Source organism: Lepeophtheirus salmonis, unplaced genomic scaffold (assembly GCF_016086655.4).
Source record: "Lepeophtheirus salmonis unplaced genomic scaffold, UVic_Lsal_1.4 unplaced_contig_4735_pilon, whole genome shotgun sequence".
Taxonomy (NCBI): Eukaryota; Metazoa; Arthropoda; class Copepoda; order Siphonostomatoida; family Caligidae; genus Lepeophtheirus; species Lepeophtheirus salmonis.
Window position 1 is genome coordinate 1 of NW_027294490.1, and position 4,466 is coordinate 4,466.

The following is a 4,466-nucleotide window of genomic DNA, read 5'->3' on the forward strand; positions in this document are numbered from 1 at the left end:
CTATTTTGATGCCATATTAACACTGCCTTACTGTAATTATCTATTTATCTGGACAATTTGCTTTGTTTAGGATTTATTCGTATATTTAGCCAGTTGTAATCAAGGTTAAATTATTTTAATTAACTGTTTTGTTTAAAGTCGTTCCTATATTTTTCCAATTGATTTCTTGGATTAATCTTTTTCTTTAATTTGAAGACTAAAAATCATGTTGTTAAGATTAGGTTATTAAGATGATAAATTTTTCTCGGTATCTTATATTCATAAAAGTATTTGTAGCATTTTAATTTATATTCATAAAATGGATAGAATAGCTGAATAAATGATACAAAAATTTAACTAAGGTAATTTTAAAACTGTTCAAATGTTTGCCATTTCATGAACTACGTTTAATTTTTGGGATCTCTTTTTTTACCGAGTTTACTCAGTCCATTATATCAAGGATGTTCACTAACAAAAAGCTAAGTTAATCAATAAAAAAAAATTATTATTATTATGTATTTTAATTTATAATTAACCGTAAAAATCAGTACCCATTGTCAATAACGAGACATGTCAATAGTCTGTCGAGGTCATTATACGGTTTTATCATCTAACCATCAAAATACATTTGATTTCAAAGAAAGCAAGGGGCAACCAACATCATCATGGATGGTTTTCTAAAAATAAAAGCCCCACAAGAACTGAACATGATCCACTATGACATGAAGCATCTTCCCCTTCCCCTCACTTCATTTGAGTTATCCTGGTCCTCTTGTTGGGTTCTTAAGTTATTTTATTGTTTTGGCTGTCAAAACAATTTGTAAAACTTACTCAATCTGTGTATTATAAAGGTTAAAGTTATTATTTCTACCAATAAATACAGTTGGTAGTATACTCTTCATTACAGTTTCGTCGTAATAAACAAGATATTTGCATTTAGGCTATGCAATGTCCTTTTTAATCATATTTCCGATTGGGATCCCTTGAGATTTTTTGCACTTTATAAGTTGGGTTGACTAAAAAAAGTTTAAGAAACGCTGTATTAGAAGATAAGCAGGAGACCAAGATTTTGAAGTTTATACTAGAGTGAATGAATTATATTTTGAAGAGCACGAAGAGCCTGGCCTTCAATAAACTCTGACTATGCTATAGAACATTTTTTTACTAATGAATTTAGCTTCAAAAGAAGAAAATTTCAATTTAAGGATTGGTCAACATTATTTATATTTATGAATTGACTAGTGGCTAAGGATGCCCAATACGGTTGACTCTTCTAAAGAATTTAAAATAATATGAGCTAATTTAAAAAAAAATTTTTTTTCACTTTTTTTATATCCAACTTTAATATATATTTAATATCCTACTATAAATAATATTTAAACATGAGGGTTGAGAAAATTCATGTAACAGGTTTAAAAACACTAAATAATAAAACATAACATAAAAGTAATGAGTAATATTTTTTTCAAAAAACAGATGAGAATTTGAGGTTGCGTAATATTATTACCTTCCCCTTTTTGAATATACATAAACTACCTATATATCCATTAACAAAGTAATTATCCTACATTTTACCCAACTAACAATGAAGAAATTTATTAATAACGACATCGATAGCAATTATCAAATTGTTCACATTAAAAAAAAAAAGAAATTAAAATAATATCACATTTACCGTTAGAAAATAATTAAAAGACTAGCTGTATTCGAGTTAATTTCATCTTGTTTAGAGCTACTTGACATTTCCTTTGTGAAGGGTGAAATTTAAAAAACTGTGCTTGAGGTTGTTGATTCTAGCTAATGAAAGGAAAATGACACTTTATACAGGGTGAGCAACACAGCTTCCTTTTCAAAAAGTAATACAACAAGTTTTATAATTCAGGAAAGTTATATTTTCATTTCATAATGATAACAATAATAAAAAAATTATTTTGAATGTTTTTAAATGTTAAATCAGATAGTCGACTCCTCCACCCACCACGAAGATTTATACATTTTTTTTCGTTTCTCTTAAAAAAAAAATTTGTTCAGAAAGAGGACTTAAAAGGATAAATATTTTATACAAAAAGATGAAAAATTAAATTGGCAACATGTATTAATTCAAAGATGAGAATGATTGTTGAATTAAGTAATTTGTTATTGGCGATTATTCAAAGGTTTTTTTCGGAAATAAATGCCCTTCGAATTACCCCCCACTCGAAACAAAACCACACCAATTTACAATCCTTGCATATCACCAAATCTAACAAAATCTTTTTTAACTCACTACCAAAATTATTCCTGGAATTATTTTTGTTCAAATAATTCTGCAAATTTAAAATTATCAAAATAAATTAAAAAAATCGTTCATTGGATATTATAAATAGGAAAAATTAACTAATTTCTCAGAACTTCACTAATAAATACTCAAGAGCTAAATTGCAGTTAGTTTAAGTAATAAAAAAAATGCTCATTCGAACCATTTATAATTTCGACGGCAAACGCACGTTCATAACTATTCCAAGGCATGATAGTGACTGACTTTTATTTTTAAGATAGCTTTGGAATCGTCCCTCTAGAATGAAGGCAAAGAGGGATGGTAAATAATAAATGTATAATAATTAGATTCAAAGCAAGCCGTATAATATACATAACTATGTAACAGAGACGCACAATTAACCTTATATGTACTTTTTGCCTCCCTAAAAAGAATGAGAATTACATGGATGGGTAGGTATATAAATCAATGTAGATTTTGATAACGACATCATTCTCAGATCATCAGTTACATAGATCAAAATAGACAAGTCAACTCATAATACAAAATGAAAACATTCTTCAGTGTGAGTCAAACACCTTTTCAGCATTAGTCTTATCCAAGATTCATTTCTTTATCATATTCAACTCTTTTCAGGTCCTTGCTTTCTTTGTTGTCTCTGCTTTTGCATCTCCTGATGCCAAAGCAGATGCTGAAGCCGATCCTGAACCTTACTACGGCTATGGAGGACTCTATGGATATGGAAGACCATATGCCGCTGCTTATACCAACAGCTACTTTTATACTCCTCGCCCTGTCGGCTATGGAGGACACTCCTATGGATATGGAGGACATTCCCTTGGTTATGGAGGACACTCCCTTGGTTATGGAGGACACTTTCTTGGAAAACGTGATGCTGAAGCTTCTCCTGAAGCTGAGGCTGATCCCGGATATGGTTACTACTCATCCCATCGTGCTTATGGTGGTCACCTTCGTGGGGGATATCATGGTCGTCCTTATGGGCTCGGATATAATTATGGCAGAGGATACGGACATGGATCAGGATATCCTTATCTCAGTGGATACCATTATGGAGGATACTATTATTAAAGAGCTCTTTCTTTTCAGTCATAAAGAGCATCACTTGGAAGAAGTATTCAAAAAAAATGAATCTTGTAGTTTTTTGATCTTATGTAACTTTTTTTTTTTTCATGTCGGTTTTGTTAAGCCTTCTGTTTAGTTCATAAATACATTTCATAAAAAAAAATTATTCCTTTATTACAACATATTTTGTGGTAAACATCTATATACATTTGGAAATGATAATAGAGCAAAGTCTTTGTGAATGCTTGCTTATTTGTGGGTATTCTTTCCTAAAGTCATTTTTTAGTGTATTTTAGGACAGTTTAAATCCTTGTTCTAAGAAAAAAATATGAATCAAGGGCTGTTTTTGAAGAAGGAGTATGTCTAGCTAAAGCTCATATTAAAATAGAAAATAAGTAGATGATATGAAATAATAAATCATGAATGTGACTTGGGATCAGGTTTAGCAATGTGTGTGTGTCGTTAAAGCTCAACCAGGTAGTGGTCTAGAGACGAAAGTACTCCTTGGCTCATCCCATCAAATTTTAAAAAAATCTCAAGCTGTTATTGTTATCTTTTCATTCTTGAGGAGAGAACATTTAAACGTGTGCGTGTGCAGATGAAAATAGAAAGCAACACACAGAATTTATTTGGGAGATATCTTCTATGTTATTAAAGCAAAGTGTGTCTGTTCATCCACCCATAATAACTCCGGGTACTGCTCCTAGTTGACTATAAATTGAAGTACATTTTAAAAAAATACTCTCATCATATATTTATAATATTACCGATTCTTTATCATTTTATACAAAATCTAGAGTCCTTTAGAACAACTTGTTTCCAATAGTGGGGTCACTAGCAACTATGGATGGATCGAAAGATAATTTCCAAATAGAAGAATACAATTTAAACTCTTGCCTCATTAATTTTATGAGTATTTCTCAGAAGAGAGGGATCCACTAAAAAATAACTGGATAGGCCCTTTGCCCCCAGCTTATCATGATTTGTATGTCATGAAAGATGTTCTTATTCAACTTTATGTAACCATACGCTAAAAACAAATTTTGATTCTAAAAAATTGACATATTCTTTTTTCTTTAATGAATGAGTACCCACTGCTGGCCAAATCAGCTTTAGATTTACTTATACCATTTGGCTTAAATTATTT

General features: G+C 30.5%; 1 protein-coding gene across 1 annotated transcript; it reads left to right on the forward strand.

The window, feature by feature from the left end:
- Positions 1 to 2,674: 2,674 nt before the first annotated feature.
- LOC121131346 (uncharacterized) lies at positions 2,675 to 3,400 on the forward strand. Its single transcript, XM_040726823.2, has 2 exons — positions 2,675 to 2,801; positions 2,873 to 3,400. The coding sequence occupies exons 1-2, from the start codon at positions 2,784 to 2,786 to the stop codon at positions 3,323 to 3,325; spliced, it is 471 nt and encodes a 156-aa protein (XP_040582757.1). The 5' UTR covers positions 2,675 to 2,783; the 3' UTR covers positions 3,326 to 3,400.
- The last annotated feature ends 1,066 nt before the right edge of the window (positions 3,401 to 4,466 follow it).